The sequence below is a fragment of the Lissotriton vulgaris genome, unplaced genomic scaffold (genome assembly GCF_964263255.1).
Source record: "Lissotriton vulgaris unplaced genomic scaffold, aLisVul1.2 SCAFFOLD_956, whole genome shotgun sequence".
NCBI lineage: Eukaryota > Metazoa > Chordata > Amphibia > Caudata > Salamandridae > Lissotriton > Lissotriton vulgaris.
In genome coordinates, this window is record NW_028242570.1 from 323,211 (window position 1) to 346,742 (window position 23,532).

The following is a 23,532-nucleotide window of genomic DNA, read 5'->3' on the forward strand; positions in this document are numbered from 1 at the left end:
CTGCTCCTGTTGTGACGGGTATTGGGGGGCCTTCCACAAAGACGGACTATTTTTAGGCAAGGTAGTTTTGTGATTGTAAATTGTTTTTGTGAGGTTCATTCTAGTAATTGGGATGTCCGACCGAGGAGAAGTTGAAACTAAGGCTGGTTTGGGTTTTACTGAAGTTGCTGTGGACCCTGATAAGCTTGGTTCGTTGGTTTTGATCCTTGGCTTTTCTATAACAGTACTGGGCTCTCCTATCGCTGTTCCCACAACTGGCTCAGTTGGATCTTGGTTGCTGCCCGAGGTCAGTTGAGTGACAGTTGCGGATGAGTCCCCTTTTGGTTGGATGGCACTGGGGTTTACTAATGGCGATAGTGCATCAGTCTCACTTAAGGCTTTTTTGTTAGTTGCCATTGCAAAGAGGGGGAAGAATTTCGGGGGGACAGCTGTTGCTTTTACCCGTATTTTGTTTTTGTTTGTGCTGACGTTTGCGCTCTCTTGCTTGAAAGAGGTAAGGGAAATGACAGCACTTCCAAGTTAGAGGGTACCAAGGCGGCTGAACTGGCCAATGGCCCTGCCTCGATGTGGTCGGTGCAGATTGTGCACCCGCTTGGAGACCAGGCATTTTTGATCGTCGCTTCAGTCGGCTCCAAAACCGTTGGTACAGATTGAGGTTGGCCGGATTTTAACTGCTCGCTTGACTAGTTTGGACGGGGGACAGTTCCCCCACTCGACTGAGTGCCTTTTTTTTGTAGTAGTCCAGGGGTTAGCTGGATCTTGGGTCACGTTTGGAAATGTTTGCGATTGCGGACAGAGAGTTGTAAGTGAGTTGCCTCCCTTCAACAACTTGACTTCATTTATAACGTTGGATAGAAAAGCTGGAAGTGAAGAAAGTGAGTCAATAATTGGGGAGCAGCAACAAACTGACTGAGCTTTGCGGAGGATTGCGCTCCTAGTATTAAGTTGTTCAGTTTGTCCAGTGTGTTGTCGATCCCTGCTGTAAACAACGCTACGTTATTCAGAAGGTCAACCTGCGCATCCAGTTTGTTCGAATGGTAATTTTATGTGTTAACTGTTTGTTGAAAGGTTTGAAGAAGTTGAGGCCAAACGCCAGTTGCTATGGGCTCTTCTTGGTTAGACTTTGCGTTTGACATATGGTTAGGGGAATTTTGAGTTTTTGAAGAAAAACGACAGGTCCGCTAAAGGTGGTTGTTTGGGTCGGATTTTTTGGGCGATTTTTGTGATGTAGTTATTGCTGCTGGTGGTGAAGATGCAATATGCTGGAGACTTGACGCGTCCAAATGATCCTTGGGTGTACTTCTGGTTTGAGATGAAAGGGAACTATGTGAGATATTGTTGCGAGTGTGAGTATTTTGCACGTGGATTTATGGGAAAGTTAGTTGACGATAGGGAACCGTTGTAGACTCCTTTAGCGCAGCGAGATCTTGTCGTAACAATGTTGCTGGTATTTCTAATTTCTGAGTTTGATCCGTGAGGGGGCTTGAGTTATGCGAAGGACTCACTGAAAAGGATTGCAACAAACATGCTTCTTGCTTGTACGTAGCAGTGGGAGAAAAGTGCTGACCTGATTGCGGCTGTGGTTGGTAGTTAGATAAAGGGTTTTGTTTGAAGCTTACGCCCCCCGACCGGGCTCGGGTCGTTTAGTGCAGATCCAAAAATGTAAACTTCCGTGAGTTGAGCCAAGTTTTTGATTTTCGTTGACAACTGTTGTGGAGATAGCGGTTGTGAAGGGAGCATACTTAATTCGGCCAGTTGGTCTGGGGCTTCAAGCCTGGTTGCCTCCAGTGGCTGAGAATGTGGGAGAGTATTAGTCATAGTTGAGACTTTTTTGAAGTACTCCAACAGGTTCGAGGGTTTTAGGGTGTTTGACGTATCCATACACTTGCCATTAGGACTGGGATTGCGATAACAGTTTAGCGTCGATTTTGCAGCATTCACTGTGTCTTGGCAGACCCGGGGAGTCTTATGGCTACCCAGATGGAACTCCTCGTCGGGTGCCAGCTGTTTTAATTTCCTCCGTTTTGGTACCACTATGGTTTTTCTTACTTTCCCGGATCTCATGGCTGCTGTTAATTGGAGTAATTGTCCGGGGCCAGCTGGTACGGACAGCCTCTTCAGAGGCTACGCTGGGGTAGCTCTACCAGAACTGTAGGAAGTCTGGGAAGGATTGCAATGGCCTTGGAACTCTGACTGGGGTGATGGGGTAGTGGGGTGAAATCGGCTCAACCAGTCAGTAGCCAGCGAGGCCAGCGGTCGCTAAACGGATTCTGGGAGGGAGGGGGGGGGGGGGGGGGGTGCGGGGGGAGCAGCCCCAGAGCTGGGTAGAGCGTCCGAGTGCCCCACGCGGCCGACAAGTTAGGCAGGTAGGTGGAAAGTAGCGGGGGAGAATGGACGAGCCTCTGTAACCGGCGCAAAGGAGAGCACCCTACAAAGCTTATGAGGGCAAACGCTGGGAGTACAGGGGGGTTTTGGCAAGCAGCATCGCAGGACCCCGTGCGACTCAGGGGGAGTGGGCTGGGCAGGGGGGCAAGATCTTGCACGTTTTCACCCGGCCAGCCGAATGCGCCCTGCCCACTACCAACAGTGACAAACTGCCTTACGCCGCGCCTCTCCTCACCCTCACACCCGTTTGCTGACTTAGCGCTGCTGCCACCGAGGTCCCGACCCCGGTCCCGATGCAGACAATGCCCGAGGGAGGTAACCGGCTCCAATGCTCTCGGCTCGGCTCTCAGCCTCCTGCTCGGCTCGGCGCAACCTTGCCGCGCGGCCTCCGTCCAACTCCACCCACCTCTCCAAACCACACCTGACGGCACGTCCGGACGCACAGCTACTCTTCCGTTAGTGGGGCGCGGCCTCAGACACCACTGTATAAAAAAATAGAAGTCTCGACTTCACAGGGGTGCGGATATGCAGAGAAAAAAATTGCACAAAACCAGGTGGGGGTCAAAATTCTTTGAAAGAATTACAAAAAACAAAAAAAGCAGTTGCATTCAAAGACTGCTGCAAACCAAACTGCAATTAAATATGTAGAACTACACATCTGCTAGACATTCCAAAACGGTTTAAATCTCACTCTACAAAACCCCCAACCCTGTAATCACACCAGACCAATCAAATGCTTTTGTATATTAAATTTACTACTTTCTGTACAAGCAAAAAAAAAAAAAAAGCTTGAAAAACCAGGGGACACGTGCATCCATGTTCATGGTCTTGTTTTGTACATCACTTTCCTCTTACTTTCAACAGTTCTTTACAATTAAGGGTGCTGAAGCCCCACGCTCACAAATCATTACCTCTCCTGACGCTCCATGATAATAAATGGAATACCGCACTGTGCCCATCTATATATGCGCTTTATACCCGGATGTTTTTCCCGTGAAGCTGATAGACTATGTATACAGTAAGCATTCCTTTATTTTCATTACATCCGCTAATAAACATAAGCTATACAATATACAACATTTGTGATAATCATAAAACAGTAATGATAGAAATAAATTAAATTACCAACACAGTTAGATGCAAAAAACCGCAATAATATTTTAGAATGGAAACCATTTTAAATGTTTACTACTTAAAATACAGTTAAAAAGGATATAACAATAAAATACTGCCTTTAAAACACTTCAGCACTCCAGTATACCAGCTAATTCATTAATACGACAAGTCAGGAAAGAGTAAAGGTCAATGCAATAAATAGGCATGATGCGAAAATGCAAGAAACAACAAGGCCACCAAAAAAATAATTGGGCTGAGACTGGACTATGACCTTAAAATAAGAGGGCCCAAGTGAAGTGCTTTGTGCAGTAAACTGCACATTGGTAAAAATAGGTTGTCAACTTGAGGGTTGGTAAAAACGAACATTCTGTTGTCTAATGCATGGCTGCTTAACTTTCCAAGCTTCATAGATGTAAGAGGATACTGGGTCGAAAAGAAAATGGTAATGTCTGCTTTTTAAAGGTGCCAAAGGAATCTCATCACGAACAAAGAATAGGGGCATAGCTGTATATAGTGCATGAGTCTCAATGCCACCTAGCAAGCAGGGACTGATGGAATAGTAGGGTGGAGCTCAACCAGTTCCATGTAAAGGACTTTACAGGCAGGCATCCCAGCCTGAATTTTATATGCAATGCTCTTTATTAGTGAAAATATCTGATAGATATGGTTCTCAAAACCGAATGTGGGTTTATTTACCTGCAGAATGAAATTGTTTTACATGGAGCTGGTCGGAGATCCACGAAAATAACGGTTCTCCTTCAGTCTATCAATGATTTAGGTTTTTTTTATCCTCCCTACAAAACAATTGGGTAATAAAATGGGTAACAATTTAATAGCCCAAGTAGCAAGTAAATGGCAGGCTAGATCTGTGCAAATCAACTGAAATCTATCACAGGTCGGTACGTTTCCTGGAGATGATTCAGAGCTGGCAGGTTTTTTTTGTGCAACTTGCAAAAATGCAGAAGGAAGTAATTGTGTTATTGTGTAACGCACTGCACAGAGAATGGGGGGGGGGGGTTGATACTTCACAGCAATAGAAGCTTTAATCACTGAGACTAGTACTAGTTAGTCTATCTAAACCGATTACCAGAAGGCTTGAAAACTGTATTGTGTCATGGGGATATTATGACAGCAGTTGGGGGCTTGAAAGAGAACGTGCGACTATTCACAGAACTCACTAGCCAAACCACAATGTCCATAAAAAGGTCTGCTCTCACAAAGGTGGCAATTAGCTAGATTTGGGATTAGGACATTGTGAAGCAGAGTGTCTGGTAACTTAAGGTACAGGAATTCCTTCAACTATCAATCCACATAAGCTGGCTGTGAGAAAGTGACATCTTTCTTGCATGGCATGCCCCCACTTTTTGCTGAATTGCTGATGTGCTTGGAGTGTGCCCTGTGCCCCTGCCAACCAGGTGCCCAGGGCCTGTGTTCCTTCCCTAAAACTGTATTGAAGCCAAAACCCAATTGGCATCTCTGGCCACGTGTCAGCCCCTGGTCAATGGTACCATGGGTACACAGGGCATTGTGACCGGAGAAGACCCCTAAAGGCTGCAGCACTTACTGTGCCACCCTTAGGGACCCTGACACACACACACACACACTGCCTTAGCAGGCTGAGTGTCCTGGTGCAGAACTAAACCAAGTGTGTGTGCCATGCCCACCAACCCACTGCCCTGGCATACATAAGTCCCACCTCTAGCTGGGTGCCCTATGCCAGTGGTGTGGGCACAGATGCATGAGCCATGTGCCCCTACAGTACCCAGGGCCATTCATGGGCACTGTAAGTGCAGTGATGCTATTAAAAGTATATGGTGTTGGGAGGTTGTCATTACGAACTCCACAGCACCATAATGGCTACACTGAAGTCTGACAAGTTTGTTATCAAACTTCTAAGCACATTAAACCCACACTGATGCCAGAGTGGGATTTAATGTAAGATGCACTACAGAGGGCATCTTAGAGATGCCCCCTGAAACCTAACCTACAATCCACGTCCTGTCTGAGAGGCTGCCACACAGCAGACATGTTGCTGGACCCCTGGGTGGAGAGCCCCCGCTCTCCTGGGCCTGCAACAATACACATCCTGGGCGAGGTGCTAGGTCTCCCAAAGGATGGGCAAAGGTGAGCTTCAAAGGCATGCCGCCTTTGTGAGCTTCTCCAGGCCACTTGCTGTACTCTGCAACTGGCCCCCACCAGTGCTGGCTGGCCCCCACTGTGGCGGGATTTGAATGATAGATTTCAAGCACAACGAAACCTGTGATGACATCAAGTTAAAACTAATTCCAATCTTGGCATGTTAGATTTGTCAGCTTCCTTTAGGACTTCAAGTTGAGGACCTTTTTGAGTTGAGGACAATCTAGTGAATAAGGCATGGCAACTCATCTGGTAGCTAAGAGATCACCCTCCAAACAGTTCCAAGGAATAGGTGTTGAAAAAGGGTAAGGGATGGGCCATTATAAGGCGGATATAGACAGCTACTATATGTACAGCCTGTCACAAAACAAACTTAGAGGCAGGGGACTACAGTGTTTGCTTTTTGAGTGGCATAGAGCGGGCGGTTACACGCACAGGCACGAGCAGAGGCGCCGTCTGGCTTTCCTCTCACTCTCCCAAGTGCGCGCGCCTCGCCTCTGTGCCCATATACGTCTCACCTCCCTGCTTTTCTTTGCGCTCATGCGTTTCCCACTTGAGGACCCCTCCACTCGCTATCCAGGCTTGATAACGCACTGGAGGCTCAGCGCACCTCTTTCAGGGAGCAGCACTGCCCCCCTGACGCTGCAGCTCAGTTTCCCCTTGGCAGCATGTGAGGAAGCTGGGGTCTGTGCTGCCCGATGCTCCCTCTGCCTACTGACTTGCAGGCAGACAGCACCAGATTTAACCATCATTTCCCGTCAAAGCCTTACCCCTCACAGTTCTTCTGCATCTCCTGTGCTCACCGAGTCACTGGCACCACAGTCCCAGCTTAACACCCTCCTCTGGTTTATGCCCACGCTCTTGCCCCTAACACGTCAGTCGCAGCTTTAGCCGCCTCTGCTCTCATCCCTGTGTCCACCCAACCGCCCTCCCTCCTGCCATCTCACTCACTGGTACACCCAGGCAGCATTACTTGCCCCTCAGCCCTGCTCTCTTCTGAGCCCCGTGTCTGCCCGGCTCTCTTTAAACACATTTACTGCTTTGATTTCCTGCAGCAGCTGTGAGGCCGCACAGTGCAGCGGCTACTAAAAATCAGACTCAAGGGCATCAGGGCGCTGTACATGGTTTAATAAGTCAGGAGGGATTATCACATACAGCCAAACACAGACCGGTCTATGCGCCCTTCAAGGAGCTTGGGAGCTACCCTCTTACTCTGCTATTTCAAGGTCGCCCTTAAAGTTAAAGAGGCTTGATAAAAGGCGTTTGTTTCCAAGCGCACGAGAGAGGAAGTGTATTCCTCTCTCGTGGACTTGGAAACAATCGCGTTTCACCTAGCCTCTCCCTGCATGCTCACTCTTCCATCTCTCTCCTCGGATGCAGATTGTATTTCTATTTGTAGTATTTTTACAGCATACGCTGCTTTTAAGCTTTCGTTGGCTGCGCTGGAGTTTGACAGGGGGATGGTCTGCAGGGTGGCTCCCAAGGGTCGCTAGTATCCATGTTAATGAGCCACGACCTTTTCTATGCAGTACTCACTTGTGAGTGATTTTAAAGAGTTCAGCTTTCACCGGTTTTCTGGAGCGCCTGTAGTTTTAGGTCTATAGTTATACTCTTATTCATGCAGTCGGATTTACGTACATTTTATCCAATGGTGCTAGAGCGCTTTACAATGAAACGCAGAATTTCATGGGACATTAGCAGTGACAGATAATCATTGCATTATCGCGTTCATTCCACACACCCACCACACGCTAAGCAGCCGGGCACCGTTACTTTGCAGCGCTCCAACGTCAAGAGTATTCTCATCATAATTTGGCACTTTACGAAACAGATTGAGTTCATAAACAGGCACCCTCACTCTCTCCTGCGCACCCCAGTCACGTACTAAGGTTACGAGTGACCTGGCACCCGCTTTTTAGAGGTTCTTGCATCCACTCAAGTCTGGCCTGGCACTGGTGCATCCCAGCCTGGCACACACCGGGTGATCTCCGCACCTCCTTCAAGACCCCAGCTCATTACTGTTTGCAGTCTGTCACTCACCCCTCACCTCAGTGGCACTCACCGTTCACCCCTCTGGCCTGGCAGTCACTCCTCGCCCCTGGCACTCACCCTTCTCCCTCTCTGGTACTCAGCATTGACTCTCCGTGACACTCAACTGTCACCTCCCTGACACGGACTCTCAACCCTCCTGGTACTCATACTTCCCCTCCCTGGCACATATCCTCCCCGGCACATATCCTTCATCTCCTTGACACTCACTTATGTCCCTCCTGGCATTCACTACTCGCCCCCTTGGAACTCACCCTTCACCTTCATGGCACTAGCCCTTCACCCCCCCTGGCCTGGCAGCTACCCTGCGCCCCTTGCACTTACCCTTCCCCTCCACGGCACTCACCATCCTGACTCTTGCGTCTCACCTCCATGGCATCAACCTTCATCTACTGGCACTCACCCGTCATCACCCTGGCCTGGCACTCAACCTCGACCTCCGTGGCACTAGCCCTTCACCCCCCTGGCCTGGCAGCCACCCCTCACCTCCGACTCTTAATTCCCCTTCTCTGCACTCATCCTTCCCCCTCCCTGACCCCGACCCTCACCCTTGACCCTCCTGACTTACGTCACATTCCCTGGCACTCACCCTTCACCCCCCTGGCCATCGTGCTCTCCATGACTTTAGCCCCCTCTATCTTCAGAGGCGCTTTTCCTTTTGCGGTCCGTTGCGTGCGCTTCGATCTATGTCCCTGCGCCTGGCTCGTGTTCCACGCTTTAAGCTTCAGAGGGTGGGCGGTAGCTCTTTTGTAGTGAAGGTCAGCGCAGCCTGGAATGCCCTCCTTGCTTTGCGGTTCATTCAGAACCCAGCTGTGTTCAATAGGAAACTTAAGACTCACTTCTTCGTTTGCTAGCCTCTCCTTGTACCCCTCTGGCATCGCGCCGGGACACTCACGAGTATCCGTGAGCGCTACAAGGGTTTATAACATAACATAAGGTCCCAAAAGCGAGACCTATTGGCCATAACAATGCTTGTTTATCTTTTCACATAGGCTGCTTCTGATTAAAAGAACCTGTAAAAAGGGGGGTCCATTAGCCACCAGTTGGTGGGTGAAAGCTTCTGCTCCGCAATGAAGCTGCACTTGATAACCCATTTTTTTGCGTTCAACCTAAAACAATAGATAGCGTGTACCAAGTCGTCAGAACTGCACACACTGCAACATTACTTTGTGCCCTGGAACGGTAATCTTTCCCCCTCCTTACATAGCCAGTACCACATTTATGCCTGGCACAAGCTAGTCTGTGGGAATTACTTCTCTCCTGGGACCTATGCAATAGAGTAAAAGTTTCATGGGCCATCCCTACATCTTTTGGGCAATTCCTAGATAGCAAAAGTCTTTGGTCACACTAAACTTGGACTCTGGGGGCTGGAAGCAGGTGTGGGAATGTACAATGGTAATCGTAGTGTTCTACCATATTTAAAACAAAATTCCAGTTTGGGGAAGCCACTGTAGCCACAATACACCCAGAGACGAATTCCTGGTGGATTAAAAGTAGGGTTTCCAGCAGCGAGACACTGATACTCAAAGTTATTAGGTATTCCGTTTTTTCTTCCTGTCAAGTGCACCCACTATGTTGTATGTAAACCCTAGATAAAGAAGTCTGGTGGGATAAAGCAATCAGATGGTGGATATACAAGAATTTGCATCCTGCTCTCACAGCCTTTTCGGTGTATTCAAGTGTTTGAGGTAAACCATTAGACCTGTCAATCAGGCTTCAACATTCAAGAAGGATATGACACCAATGTCAAAAAGCATTGGAAATGCAATAGGTCTCGCATTAGGAAAGTTTGTGCGATTGGTATTGTAAATGACTTTATTTATGTGTTGGTTTTGAAAATAGCAAAATAGCTTTGTCAGTTACAATGTCAATAGTTTTAACTTTCGCAAATGTGACACCTATAGCATTTGTAATGCAATGTGTGTTGTATTTACGTGACTTAGATGTATTGATATTACAAATAACAATGGCTTTTAATTTTGTAAATAATTAATACTTAAATAAAATGTATTGTAATTTATAATGGCAATAGCTTAAACGTTTGTAAATAACTTTTGTGACGATTATGTTCAGTGTATTTTATTGTGACGAAAATTGAACATTGCATTTGCACCTACACACACACACAGATGTGGTGGTGGTGGATCTAGGGGATATGGTGGTGGTGGATGTGGTGGTGATGGGGGTGGATGTGGTGGTGGTGATGGGGGTGGATGTGGTGGATGTGGTGGTGGTGATGGGGGTGGATGCGGTGAAAGTGGTGGTGGATGCGGTGAAAGTGGTGGTGGATGCGGTGAAAGTGGTGGTGGATGTGGTGGATGCGGTGGTGGATGAGGTGGTGGATGAGGTGGTGGATGCGGTGGTGGATGCGGTGAAAGTGGTGGTGGATGCGGTGGTGGATGAGGTGGTGGATGAGGTGGTGGATGAGGTGGTGGTGGGTGCGGTGGTGGATGCGGTGAAAGTGGTGGTGGATGCGGTGAAAGTGGTGGTGGATGAGGTGGTGGTGGATGCGGTGAAAGTGGTGGTGGATGAGGTGGTGGTGGATGCGGTGGTGGTGGTGGTGGTGGATGCGGTGGTGGATGCGGCGGTGGTGGTGGATGCGGATGCGGCAGTGGATGCGGATGCGGTGGTAATTGCAGCACATTATGTTTTCCCTGCTTTTTTGCTTTCAATGCCTGTTCGACTTAAAAGGATTTTCCAAAGTGTTCCTTGTACAATATTTTAAAAATAGCTGTTTGTAGAAGCGGAATGCACAGAGATGTGCTTCTCATTTCATGCTTGTATAAACATGAGAACTGCAAAGTCTAGCTTTTAAAAAAATACATGAGTATGGGCGGAGAGGTAGGTTTTGCTGATTTACAAAACACTATTAAGCCTGTGAATGGGATGGATTTATTAACAGTATGAAATGTTGATCAATACAAAAACTGTAGTGTTAGTTAGTCTAAAGAAAATACATTCTGTAATACCAATAACCCTATTGACAAATCTTCACGAATCTTTGTGGAAAAATTGCATCGGTACCAAAGTCCATTTCTTATATTTAGGGCATATTTGGTTAAGAAGGGCAAATGTGGGGCTGACAAAAATGTCAGTTCATTTTTAAGATTTAGCGATATGATATAGCTAGAATAGCTCTACAGATTAACATCAATCTTGGCATGATGTTGAACCTGGACGTAAACAGTTCCTTTTGATTTGGTGTACTCGTAATTTTTATATTTCGCTCCCCAATGTGATAGGAGGGTCCGAGTGATTTTAAAGCCACTCACCATTGTGTGGAATCACGGTTTGCAGATGTCTTGGGCAGGTTAGAGTATGCACCTCCTACTCAACCCCTCCCCCAAACCCCTCCAGTCTAGGCCCCTGTAAAACAGCCATCAGCTGCCCTGGTCCTTCACCGGCTGCGTGTAAAAGAGGGAGGAGGCAACCAGGCGCTATGCCAGTGTTCCTTTCAGAAACGAAAGGGCAACATCTATGTGGTGTTTCCTCTGCGCTAAACAAAAAAAAAACGAATCCAATTTCTTTATTTTTCTAATGCTACTGTGAGCTTTTTTTTAATGTGCTAAAGTAAGTTATTAATGCAATTTCGGATTAGGGGGGCATGACGACAGTGCACCTTTGCTTTGCACTTGGACATGCTGCAAAACATACTGTGTTGTATTCTTCTGTGAAATCCCCATGACATTTGGCAGTTAAAAGAATGTATTAAAAGAAATGTTCATCTAAATAAGATAATTAGTGTGCACTACATAATTCTGTAGAACTACACATTCAGTTTAGGTATGCAGCCCTGCGCTACAAAATCATTTAGAACTGAAATGCAAGAAAGTTGCAGTTTGGCTTTGAAACGGATCCGAGAGGTGTCTGCGTGATAAATGAATGATGCATAGGAATGGACAGAATGGAAATGTGTTTCGAAGGACGTGCTCGGGGTGTGCATACTGGAAGCAGGGTGATGGATTTGAGGTTATGAGCGAGGGTGATGCCGAGCTCACCTCAAGGAGAGGGGGAGGGGCCAGGGCAGAAAGTAGGGAGGGGAGGTGTAAGTCGGCAAAGTCACACGGATCGAACAAACGATGAGTAAGGGAAGAATTGTTAAATAGGTTTAAAATGGAACAGGAAAAAAGAAACAAACTGGGGAAGGAAAAACGGAATCTGAAAGGAAAGAGAAAAAGAATAAAGGAAAGAGCAGAGGGAAAATAAAGAGCGAGGAAGAGAAATGGACGGAAAGGAAAGAAGGCTGAAACAGGCAGAGAAGGGGAGGAGAAATGCAGAATAAAGGAAAGAGCAGAGGGAAAATAAAGAGCGAGGAAGCGAAATGGACGGAAAGGAAAGAAGGCTGAAACAGGCAGAGAAGGGGAGGAGAAATGCGACACGGCGGGGAGGGGGCGGAGCGGGGAGAGGGTGTGAAAGCAGCAGGGGCCTGGAGTGCGGCTGAGGGAACTGAAGAAATGCGACACGGCAGGCAGGGGAGGGGGCGGAGCTGGGGTGTGGGAGGAGTGCGCCTGAGGGAAAATACATGCAAGGCAGGCGGCTGGGGGCATGTGCACGCGCTTTTAAGCTCAATGCGCATGCGCATTGAGCTTGAATTTCACGGAAACTGCAAGGAATCGCCACGATTCCTTGCAACTTGGTTAAAGACTGTTTAAGCCCCCATAGTCTTGCAAGCTCGATGCGCATGGACAGGCGAGACCTAAAAAGGATGCTTGCGGCCCTCACCCTGCATATTCTGGGAGGCTCAGAAGAAAACTCACTGCCCATTTAGGCCAGCCTATTGTTTAGTTCCTGGCAGGGAATTTACACCTATTCAAATGCCAATTAGTGGAAGAGCAAATGTCACTTTAGCCTCCAAGAACTTTAAGTTACATTTTCTTAATGCTTTATTTAAAATAAAAAATTCAATAGTTACACTATTTCTTCAAGATACAGTATTAGGATTTTAATTTGTACTCTACTTTTCCACATAGGACAACTAGGCATGCCACGTTTAAAAATAACTTTCGAATTCTGGTCACCGTAAGGACAAGTCATCATTACATTTCCAGATGTCCTACTTTCAAATAACATGCACCCGTCCTTGTGGGGAGTAGTTTTAAATTGCAACTCAGTCACTGTAGTGAATGACAATAGGTGCTGCAGTTCACTAGTTGCATTTACCCAACAGGTGCTAGGTACATGTTGTACCATATACAAATGCCACCAAGTTTAAACAGGGAGCACAGACATTTATTACTGCTGGCTAGCAGGTTTACGTGCACAGGGTTCTAACCCCATAAATCTATAGGGTCCATATAAAGGTGAAAAATATGAAGTGACAAAACAAAAAAGTTGAATTTCACACAAACAAGCCAACAAATGTTCAGTCAGTAAGAAGGCTATCGGGAGTACAGTGCTGAATTTAAACAAAAAATAGGCTAAGCAGGAATAACGTTGGTAATAAAAACCTACCTCAAAGAAACTGAAATAGGAGAATGTATAGGGCAGTATGTAAAAGATAAGCACCGAATGAAGCGCCACTCTGCATGAAAAGCCCCACAACAGTGAGAAAAAAAGTACAAAAGAAAATGTGTGATACATATACACACACTCAAATAAACATGAAATTTAACAAGGCTCAAACAAAGCTTGTTCCTACAGCTCATCCTGCTAGGTAACTCACTCCCAAGCACAGGTGACTATTAGTTTTCAGTTTTAAACGTCTTTATTTCGAACATTTCTTCATAAAAGACAAATAAAATATATACAAAAATACAGCATAATAAGTAAAATTCTTTAAAAAATACAATCCATTCATTCCTCGCTAAAAATTCAATTAAATAGTATCAAAAGACGTTACAAGAATCATTGAGAATTTACAGTTCGATCATAAAACTACAATATAATATAGTACGTTCCTACACTTCTCATTTTTCACCTAATAGGTGTCTGGCTCTGATAATCCAAGCCCATCCGAGGAATTTCGCCATACCTATGGACATCCACTCTGCAGTATTAGATCTTAACACTACCAAAGCTTCCTCACACACCCGTATATTAATCCTTCTACAGATGGGTTTAAGCCATTTCCGTTGTGGTGCGCAGTAAGCTGGACATGCAAAGAGAAGGTGGCCAATGGTTTCCTTTTGCTCACTACACCAGGGACAGTACATAGACGATTGGTTACGCCATTTATGTGTAAACTCCCTTACTGGTAGTGTGCCCACTCTAAATTGGTGGTAGAGTTTCCTGTCTGCACTTTTGGTGATATTATCCCAATAGGTCTCAGTGTGGGGAACCACTTTGTGGAGCAAATAAAGACCTGTCAGGTTGGAGGTCTGTGAAAACAGGACGAGATCTTCTTTTACAGTAGCCCAAAACAGTAGTTTGAATTCCTTTTTCGACGGGAATACCTGATTTCCCGGATCCGACCACTGCAAATGAAGACCCATTTTAAAAAGTGTGGCCTTCACAGTTTTAAACCAAGATAGATTACCTGACCCTAATATCGATCTCACATCCAGAATCTCGTTAGCAAACATGGATAGTTCCGGTGTGGACCAGAGCGTCTCCACAAGGCTACCATCCTATATTGAGCCTGATTTTTAATAGAATGACAGCCCATATCTAGCATAAGGGGAAGTGACGTTGTTGATTGTGGAAGTCCTACCAGGCTACGGAGAAACTTATTTTGGATTTTATCTAATGGGGCAAGGTCTACACTAACCCATAAATCCGAGCCATAAAGGATGGCTGGGCTAATTTTTGCATTGTTGATCTTTAGGGCTGGCAGTACTCTTTTAGTTTGGGAGCATCGCTGTTCTTTAACTAGGCATCCCGATAAACGGGCACATTTTAAACAAAGTGCATCGATCTGCTCCTTCCAGCGCAGCCTATAGTCTATAACCACCCCTAGATAGGTCATCACCCCTACTTGCTCCAAGATGGTACCATTCATTGTTACTTGACCCCTAATGGTTTGTTCTTAGTCGGGACCATAAATTTGGTTTTTGATACATTAATTTCAAGGTCATTAATTTTACAAAACTCCACAAATTTGTTTATTGCAGTCCCAACTGTGCTTTTGCCAAGATCAGAGTGTCGTCAGCAAAAATTAGGAGGGGGAACCTTGTCCCACCCAAAACTGGTGCATCGGTCGGGGTAGATGAAAGGAACTGCACTACTTGATTTATAAAAAGTAAGAACAGAGTTGATGCCAAGACACACCCCTGTCTTACACCGCGAGTCACTGGGAAAGGCTCCGTCACCTGGCCCCGACTACCCCATCTAACTCTGGCAAAGTTTTGGTCATGCAGCCTGATAGTTAGCTCAAGCAGTTCGGGCGGCATTCCCATTCTCCTTAAGGCCATCCACATCTTCTCTCTAGAGACCAGGTCAAACGCTGATTTATGGTCCACGAACGCTGCGTATATAGTGCCTTCACCTAGATGCACTGCCTTCCAATATATCAGAATAAATCTGAGCACTTGGTTGACAGTGCTTGTACTTGCCCTGAAGCCAGCTTGCAGCGGGGATAGGATATTTTCCCAACAGCATTCTAGCAATAACTTTCTGCAGGGCGTCTATAAGGCTTATAGGGCGGTAGTTCCCCGCAAGAGTCTGATCACCTTTTTTATATACGGGAAAGATTTCGGCCCCTTTCCAGTTATCTGGTACCCTGGCACCTCTGGCGATAGCATTAGCCATGGTAGTTATACAAGGAGCCCAATTATCCAGATCGTACTTAAAGAGATCCGCGGGGACGCAGTCCATACCGGGTGCTTTACCAGCTTGGACCAACCTTAATGCATTCACTGCCTCGATTTCTTTAAAAACCTAGGGTCCCACTAATAGCTTCAGGAGTCGGAAGCAAGTTACTCCCCCCTACATTATTTCTTCCCGTCACCATGCCGAAAAACTGGGCCGAGAAATGCTCAATCCAGTCCTCGGCAGAGACGTGGTTTGCAAGTCCCATGACCCTCCCCACTTCACTACCTGCCAAAATTTAAGCTGGTTAGTGGACATGCTGGCCCCATAAAGCGCCGACCAGCGATGATCATTCCAGGATGTCTTTGCATGCTTTAAAACTTTCTTGTATTTTGCCCTTTCCACTTGGATATCCGATGTTACCCTAGTTTGAATAGCAGCAATCAGGGAGCTATGAGCCTTACGGCAGGTCTTGTCATACCAGTTGGCACCCGAAGATTTTCTACCGGTTTTCACCAAAATTCCTGATTTTGCAAAAAAGAATTAGAGTTTAACAAAAAGACTCATGGATTGTGCTAATTTGCTCCAGTGACCCCACTTCATCCAGTAGTGACTTAGCTTTTTTAGCCGCTGCTGATACTTCTAGCGATATTTTCCCGATGGTGGCTGGGTCATCCAGGACCCTACCCCAGCGAACCCTACGACAATCATTTGTGAGGACTGCCTCGGCTGTAATACAATTTGTTGCATTTTTTCTAAGCAAGCCACCATCAACTTTCAAATTTATTGACAGGGGGTTATGGTCACTTTCTGGTCTCCCAATTATTTCCATATCCCCTAGTAAAGTCCAAAACTCCATTTTAATTAAGAAATAATCAATGTGGCTAGTACTATAGCCATTATCAAAGGTGGCATTTCCCGCCAAATCAGACTTCGACCTCCCATTTGCTGCCCTTAAACCCCACTCCAAACACAAACCAAGCCACTGCAAAACAGCCTTGGTAACCTTTTTGACTGGTGCTATGGCAAGGCTGGGGATATTCCATAACTGATCTACCTCACCATAACAACTGTCATCCAAACTGGGTAGTGGTTTGAACGTGCAGTTTAGATCCCCTGCCACTGTTACGCACTTGTCTCTGCCAATATTATTCATTAAGAGGTCTAAGTCCTCCATCATTGCGGGACCCTTTCCTCCTGGTAGCCCCCTTGCATATATATTAATTATATACAAATACTGGTGATTTGCTCTGCTAAGTTTTAGCTCCTGTATATCGGCATTTTGGATAGGCAACTCAAGGGGCCTATAGCATAACGATTGTCTAATCCAAATAACAAGCCCACCTGACGGTCGTCCCTTTGTCCCTTTCTGTGCAGGTTTAAAGAAATTTAAATAACCAAGACGAAAAACTGGATCAGTTGACCAACTTTCTTGGAATATTAGTATGTCATATTGCTCTATGAAAGCCCCCCATTCTGCCCCGTCCATTTTCCCTTTCAACCCCGCAATATTCCAGGATACTATCCTAAGAGTGTGTGCAAGAACTACAGATTCATTTACAATAGATACAACGTGCCCCCCGCTTCTCTCTTGCGATAGGAAACTATTTTCACATTCATCTACCAGATTTGTGCCAATAGGGCCGTCTCCTGCCAGATCCCCCAATAAAACTTCAGCAACGATTCTTAGGCTTTGGGTGCTACTATCCACCTCCAGTGTGTGTAGGGAATGGGGGACATTTGTCTGTATGTCAATCTAGGCACCCTATTTTTGTCGTCCACTAACCCCCTATTGAGTCAGTCAACTCAAATAGATTCGAGAGGTGGGGCAAGAACATGGGGTAGGTAGCCACTTCGGGGTATATCTTCCTCTGAGTCTATTGTTATGATAGGATTGGTTTTGGCGGGGATACTCTCTCAATAAATTAAGTTTAGGGTAGAAATAATCCAGGGACAGTGTTTGGACATCACCCACCCTTCCAAATCTTGGTTCCCTGCAGATAAAATCCACCACCCATGGCTCTCTGAAGCTAATGACTACACAGTCCCCCTCGAGATCTTTTTTACTATAACTCACCCAGTCCACTCTCCTAACATTAAGGATTTCTATTTTGGACGTTGGTGGAAGAGGTCGGTTCTTATTTAGCCAGAAATTTACTTTATTGTGTAAATCTCTATGTGTTTCCACCTTTTCCTCCCCTAAGGGGGCCACTCCTGTTATAATTATAGTGTAAGGCAGTGACTCAGGAGGGAGATTCACACATTGCTTTCTAGTTGGAACTATCTTCCTAGCCTGGTTATGATCTGTTGGACGGTTAGGTTTAGGTGATCCTCTAGAGGTAGGCTGTGGTTTATTAACTAAGTCTGCCTTATGTGATATAGGCTTTGCAGGTGTATGCTTTGTTTTGTCAGTAGCCACCTTCTGCTGGGGAACTCTCAAGAGTGAAGAAACAGATTTGGCCATTTGCCCCTTACTCCATTTATTGGATGGATTTTGCTGGGCACACGTTAGTGTGGGCCCTGTAGAGGCAATAGATTGTTGTATCTTTTTCAGAGTGCCCACATTTTCTCTTACTAATGCCTCCATGAGGTCCATTTTATCGTTTAGTAACCTAGTCCGTTCAAATAGGGGCAAAAGAAGAGATTTAATCAGCAGCTCAATTTTATCCAAGAGAATACCTTAAACATCATTTGTGGGGGATTTATTATTCGCTGGGAGGTTTAATAGCAGGGCTGCTATGATGTTTGTAGAAAGAGCAGTATTATTTGTCTTCAAAACCTTTTTAGTGCCCCCCCTTCTGTGATGACTCTTCCCGTTTCCTTTTACTGGATATATGTGTGGTCGTATTCTCCAGGGTTGGGGATCGGGTTTTGGGCTCTGGGCTTAGTACAATACTAGAACTAGCCGTAACATCGGTCTAAATATTTACTAGATTGTGGTATAAAGAACTGCCTTCCGATGAGTCTAGAGCTATAGCTGTAGCGTCCCCCTCTAACTCTTGATCTATTGGTACGGTATCTGTGTCCCTTACATTACTATCGATACAAACCATTTTGGTTAAAGGAACCGGGGAAACAGCCTCACGGATTTTCCCTAGTGAAGAGCGCTTTCCAGTGACCAAGTCAATAGATAGGCGTTTTTCAACAAGGACTATTTCTTTTTCCAGAATGCAGGTAGTACGTTTAAAAAAAAAAATTGATCGATGGTACCTGTAAACACCCCATTTGATGTAGATACCTGGACCTGCCTTTCCTTACCAGAACGTAGGGTCATTATGTTAGTGTACACTTGGCCACCCTTGTGGCAGGCAATTTCAACAATGATAGAAAGAACAAACAAGCAAGCACTATTTACCCAGGTGTCTGCCCAGTCCAATAAGCCAGGACCAGAATGAAAGAGAGGTAGCCCAACCCGGCTGCGCCCTTGTCCCGGGCTGCTCCCACGCAGCGGGACTGTCCGAATACAGATATAGGGATTAAGCCAGAGGGGAGGGGCAAGCAGGGAGAGCGGCCCAGGTGCTGGTAATTCGGGCTGACGGGTGCTCCTGGGAGTTGTAGTCCCGGACCCGCTGCACGCTCGCAGCCCTGCCTGCAAATCCTACGCCCACAGACAAAGTCCGATGCTCACGACTACCAGTGGCCTCAGGTCTGGCAGAAGACCCCCCACGAAGCGGGACCCACAAAGCGGGTTCCGCGAGGAGCAGCAGGAAGGAACCAAAAGTACAGGGTCCCGGCAATTAAAAGGTGAGTTGCAGCAAAGCGGACTCAAGCGGATATGATCATAATAAACAAAACAGGATTCCACCATGATCAACCTTAAAACCAAAAGCATTATCAACAAATCTCCCAAAACACTGCAGTGGGCAAGTCTGAAAACAGTCCCAAATGTAATAATTTTTAAAATGCAGACATATTATAGAAAATATATAAAAGATCTAAGATGATGTAAAAATTGAAGCAGGTCCTGCCAGGCAGAGTTAACCACCAAAATTAATGTAATTTCACAACTGTCATACATTTTCAAGACACTCTGGCAACCAACTTTTTCAATGAGGATTTGAAGGCATAAAACCCCACAACATTTTCTGAACGCTGAAATTAATGAATAGTATAGGGACACTAGTGTGAGCATGGATGGAAAGTCTTTGGTACCTGGATTAGAAAAACAGCACAAGAGGGATTCAAGCACACTTGACCCACATGGATCAGCTGGTGGCAGAAAACCTTGTAGCCTGTGCATGTGTCCCTTCCCCACCAAAATAGCAAGAACAATAACACCCAGCCTAAGATCCACACGTGACAGACTTGCACTTTAATGTTTGTTTTGAGGTCACAATTCTGCAAACCAATCTGCGATAACCTGGGCATTTTGACCATCATTGCACCCATCATCAGCCTAATCCCACAGGTCGCTTTGAGCAACATATTTGCAAATGAAGTCTTGAGCAACAAGTAGGTGGAGGAATAACCAAATACTACCAGCACACAAGTCAGTCCAGTGAGTAACTTACTGCCACAATTCCTCCAATCTCATCGGAAGACTGAAAAGGGAAAGCAGAAACCGAGTCAGCGGGGAAATGAGTTGTGGTCAAAGTGACATACTGGCACAAAAACAGACCATGAAGGGAATACCAAAAAAGAAAAAATGTATTTCTCCGATATCCTGTTCTGGTAACTAATGCTAGATAGATTAAAGTTGGTGTGCTTCTTCGTCAACCCATACTAAATGGAGCGGAGCCCCTGGAGCAGAGTTTACTGTAGGCACAGGAAATGGCAACAAGAGTAGATGACAGCTGACTGGGTGAGGCAGAATCAGGACGCTAAACTTAAATGCATCTTATTTTGCCACCCCTCCACCCCAAGAAAGAATACTGAGGGGCCTGGAGCTACCGGACCAGTAAAACATTATCTCGGGCAGCTAGAAAGTACCAGCTAGAGTATCTGTCAGGTGGTGCGGTTTTCACTTTATAAGGCTTAAAGTCAGTGAAATACTGCATATATGTTTAGGTTTCAAAAGCACTGTTTTTTTAATCAAGGAACTAGCTTTTCATCATATTTTACTTGCAAGCAACACCATCCAGAAGATATAAAGTTTAAAAATAAATTGGTGTAACATTTCAAACTTTGAAAATCAAGCAAGTGCCGACGTTCCGATTAACTAAGAAACTCGGTTAATATTTTAACATCTATTCACAATTGTTTTCCACTTACCTGAGCAAAGCTGTTCAATTTTCGTTAGGTTCAGCTGCAGAGACTCGTTTATCCATGCAAGCATATCATGTCGACTCAAGTTATCACTGGTCACAGACGTGGAATATACATTGACTGCCATTTTCTGAAGAAAAAGAAAACATACCCCTACATTACCAATGTACACGAGCCTCACCAACCACTAATTTCCATATTCTGAATTTGAAATTAATTGGTTTAGCTGTGCCCTTTACAATTGGGGCGATAAGGCCATAGAACTAGACCGCACAGCATAAACTGGTTCCCCACCGAAATACCCAAAATACAACTCAAACACTATAAAGGAAAAAAAACACTGTCACAACCAAAAAGAATTTTGCCCCTTATTTAGCACAAGTCCACCATCTCTAAAATAGTATGTCTCACCATTTAATCATACATATCTTTCAACATTAGCTCCACTAATCGATAACGCTTCGCCCACCCCCCTTTTTCGGGCACACTCGAACCGTGCCCCCCCCCCCGTGAATGTTGTCAATACTCCACTCTACTGATCATTTCCAATAAATAACCTGACAACTATTACTTTCTCCCCTACATCATGAATGCCGCATTGTGTCCTACCTAAACAGAAAGATTCCCCGTTAGCCCAAAACACCTTCGGATTATACCCCCCCCCCACCCCCACCAATCCCATACTAAGAAAACAAATATTACCCCCTTCTGCAGTCCAACTTTACCTCAACTGCCACATTATCTCCTGTTCCAAAAAGCTCTTATTCCAATAGCCCCTTCATTCCCATACTTCAATTAACACTATAACTGCTCAGTCATTTCTCCACCTCCCTGTGTCGATTATGCCACTAAGAAGTCTACTGCCACAAAACAGCCGTCTGGAATCCTCATCGTTGCCACCCATAGCCTTCGAGTCGGTTTGCACGAGCTCCACCCGCCGACATTCCTCAGTCCCATACCAGCACCCCCCCCCCCCGATCGTTCTCCATAAACACAATCCGCAGCTACTCAAACTATATTCTCAATACCCCAGTGCCAGCCTCATTCTAAGAATCTAAACGATCAGACTACCATTTCACCGAAACAGTCCCATGATCCAGACACGTCCTGATTTTTAACCCCATCCGCCCCGACTCCCCACTTGGCCTAGCCGCTATCAACTTCTTAGTTCCTCCACTGTACAAAGACTCGGAGGATCGGTAGACAAGTAACTTGCGTGCGGGATACAGAATACCGCGGAGCCAGCCTGCAAACCTCAAATCCCACCCACACTACCCCATCGGTCCCACATTCTAGGCCCCGGTTCATTTAAGCACATGTCCCGCCTACCGTTTCACCCAGACCGGCCTTCCCGCAAGCGCCTCCACTCACCAGTGTTGCGACTAACAAAACTGTCCCTCTGAAACACTAAAACCCTTAGCTACCGCTGCCTTCGCATCAAAGCCCTCCCGTTACCTGTGCTACCCGTCGCCTTCAAACCGGCACCGCCCGTGTTGACGTCATGCGCAAAGTAGCCATCTTCCTTTGCGGCTTTACGTCATCTCATGAATAATTCAAACCGCCATTTTGCGCGCCCTGCAAATAGGCGTGGCAGCTAAAAGGAACGAGGAAGAGTGGAATCCCAAGTAGGTCCCCAGTGCTGTAGATTTAGAAGACAGACTAAACCGTCAACGGCAAAGAACTTGAGTAAAAGCTAACCCGCCTTAGTCAAGTGCTTAAACGGCCTGTAGCAGCCGCCATATGCATGCAGTGCTCCAACAAAAGAATACCAATTTTTTATCGCTAAACAGCTTGCAGTTGTAAATTGTGACTCAGTTGGAGGACCGGAGACTCGGATTAGATTGAGCATTCTGTAGGTTTAACTCACATCAGCCATTAACCATAAAGATGACCGTTTTATTTTTTTGAATGCAGATTTATATAGCGCAAACTCGACCCGAAGGTATTGGAGCACTTTACATGAGCATCAGTTACTTTACACAAGGACACATTCACATAAGCCGCCGCTGTGTCACAAAAGTGACGCAATGGCGGCACAAAAATGTTGCAAGGGGCTTGTAAATCTGCCCCTTAGTTTCTTTGAGTTGATTAATTTTTTTCTATCTTTTGGCAACAATTTAAAAAAGCTTGATTGTAATTTTCTTTCAAGATCAATTCAATATTATTTTGATCCGTTGTCGTGGGGTGGGGCCCATAGGCCGGTGCCTACTTTGTCTATTTGGTAATCCGGAACTGCCTGTAAGCTCCACAGGTTTCATGACACCGGGGTCCAATTGACTATGGTGAGCCAAGGGTTTTTGGCGGTTTTGTTGACCACGCCACCTCAGCGTCCATGGCACCCTTACTACGCTGTGTTGCGTTTCATGGGTTTAATGTATCTCACAGGCTGAGTTACAACTATACTGAACCATGTGTGTGTTTTTTTTCTCTGAGTGCGGGTGTTCTTCACATTTCACCTAGACTTCTGGATAGTTCCTCAGTGAAAGTAAGTATGACAAAAAAAAAAACCCAAGGTCGAAATCTGTCATAAAGCTAAGGGGTTTGAACACCCGTTGCAGGGACCTTGGTAACCCCGAGGTTACAGGGAACAGGCACGATAATTCTATTTATGTGTGGTAACTAAAATTAATTGTGTGATAACAGCTCAAAGCATTAAGAACGGATTCAGTCTGTGGGGTGTGCCAGGTAAAAGGTTGATGATAGTGTTTTTTTCAGTTGAATGAAAAGAGCAGTACATAAGCTATGCTGTTTGAAGATAAGCCTATGGATACGGATCCACTAGCCCGTGAGTTTCTGCTTTCGTTGTTAGCTTCTCCTAATTACTTACCATATTTGTCGATTTTGTAAAATCTGAAACTCGAATTTTTTCACAAAACATACAGTAACACTTCTCTGTGTGTGTTGTAGTGTTGTATAACTTTCTTTCACTTTTGAACTTAAAAGTACAATTTTTGT

At 45.6% G+C, this 23,532-nt stretch overlaps 1 protein-coding gene across 6 annotated transcripts in view; it reads right to left on the minus strand.

Annotated features, from left to right (window-relative positions):
- Positions 1-22,165, minus strand: part of MAPRE1 (microtubule associated protein RP/EB family member 1) — a 101,161-nt gene extending 78,996 nt beyond the window's left edge. For 2 of the 6 annotated variants that reach the window (XM_086948361.1, XM_086948358.1), the window contains exons 1-2: positions 22,033-22,165; positions 20,584-20,707 (exon numbers count right to left, since the gene is read on the minus strand). In XM_086948361.1, coding sequence (XP_086804487.1) covers positions 20,584-20,704 — 121 coding nt within the window. In that variant the 5' untranslated portion in view covers positions 20,705-20,707; positions 22,033-22,165. Of the gene's footprint in view, positions 1-20,583; positions 20,708-21,906 lie in introns of all 6 variants that reach the window. The other 4 variants (XM_086948363.1, XM_086948362.1, XM_086948359.1 and 1 more) reach the window with 4 other exon arrangements.
- Between the last annotated feature and the right edge of the window lie 1,367 nt (positions 22,166-23,532).